General features: G+C 59.1%; 1 protein-coding gene across 1 annotated transcript; it reads right to left on the bottom strand.

Moving 5' to 3' along the window:
- Positions 1 to 37: 37 nt before the first annotated feature.
- Positions 38 to 741, bottom strand: H310_05146 (hypothetical protein; the record flags this gene model as incomplete). The annotated part of the gene is made up of 3 exons (XM_008869787.1): positions 38 to 41; positions 91 to 656; positions 712 to 741. 3 exons carry the CDS (start codon positions 739 to 741, stop codon positions 38 to 40), a joined length of 600 nt encoding a protein of 199 aa, XP_008868009.1.
- Between the last annotated feature and the right edge of the window lie 14 nt (positions 742 to 755).

Below are 755 nucleotides of genomic sequence, written 5' to 3' on the forward strand. Positions count from 1 at the left end.
GACTCCTTGACATACCTGGCGGGAAGCGCCGACATGGTCATCTGCGAGTACTGGATGCCGCCGCTGTCGACGTTCGACACGGGATCGTACACCCATCCCGCGACAACGTCCGAGAACCTCGCGGGTTGGGGCTGGTAGAGCTTGCACGTTTTCGCCGCACTGGCGTACTCGACACCAGCGCAGTTGCCTTTAGCTTTGCAAGCCTGGACGCAATCGGCGTTGGTGGCGACGTTGGCGAGAGCCGCACTGAGGTATGCCGGGTCCGAGTCTTGCGGGAACGTGATGGCTTGCCCGGTCGCTGTGATCATTTGCAGCGTTGTCGCGGCAGTGTGAATGTGGATGATGCAGTACAGTTTGGTCGGCCAGTAAGTGAAGAAACTGTTCTTGTACGTGGCCGTCATGTCGGCGCACTCGCCTGCGGACGTCACGTTGATGTAGACCGTCAAGCTAAGTGCCATTTCAAGGGTGTTGCTAGCAACGGGGCCAGACGCGTGGGAGAAGTTGTTGGCCATGTTGGTCGCGACAAACGATTCCACTTGAGTGTGCACGGCAGTCAGCGTCCCTTGGTCAATCCACTGGGCGCCCACGATGAAGTTGAACGCTGTGGGCGGCAACGAGTTGACTCCGTACAGGCCGGCCTTGACGTTCGAGATGGGCTTGATCGGATCAGTGAGGGACAATACACCCGCGCGACTACCAGTATACGCGGACGCAGCGCCCTTCTTGCTCTTCAAGTAGCATCGACCCCCGAAGTC

This window comes from Aphanomyces invadans (assembly GCF_000520115.1).
Source record: "Aphanomyces invadans strain NJM9701 unplaced genomic scaffold supercont1.8, whole genome shotgun sequence".
Lineage (NCBI taxonomy): Eukaryota > Oomycota > Saprolegniomycetes > Saprolegniales > Verrucalvaceae > Aphanomyces > Aphanomyces invadans.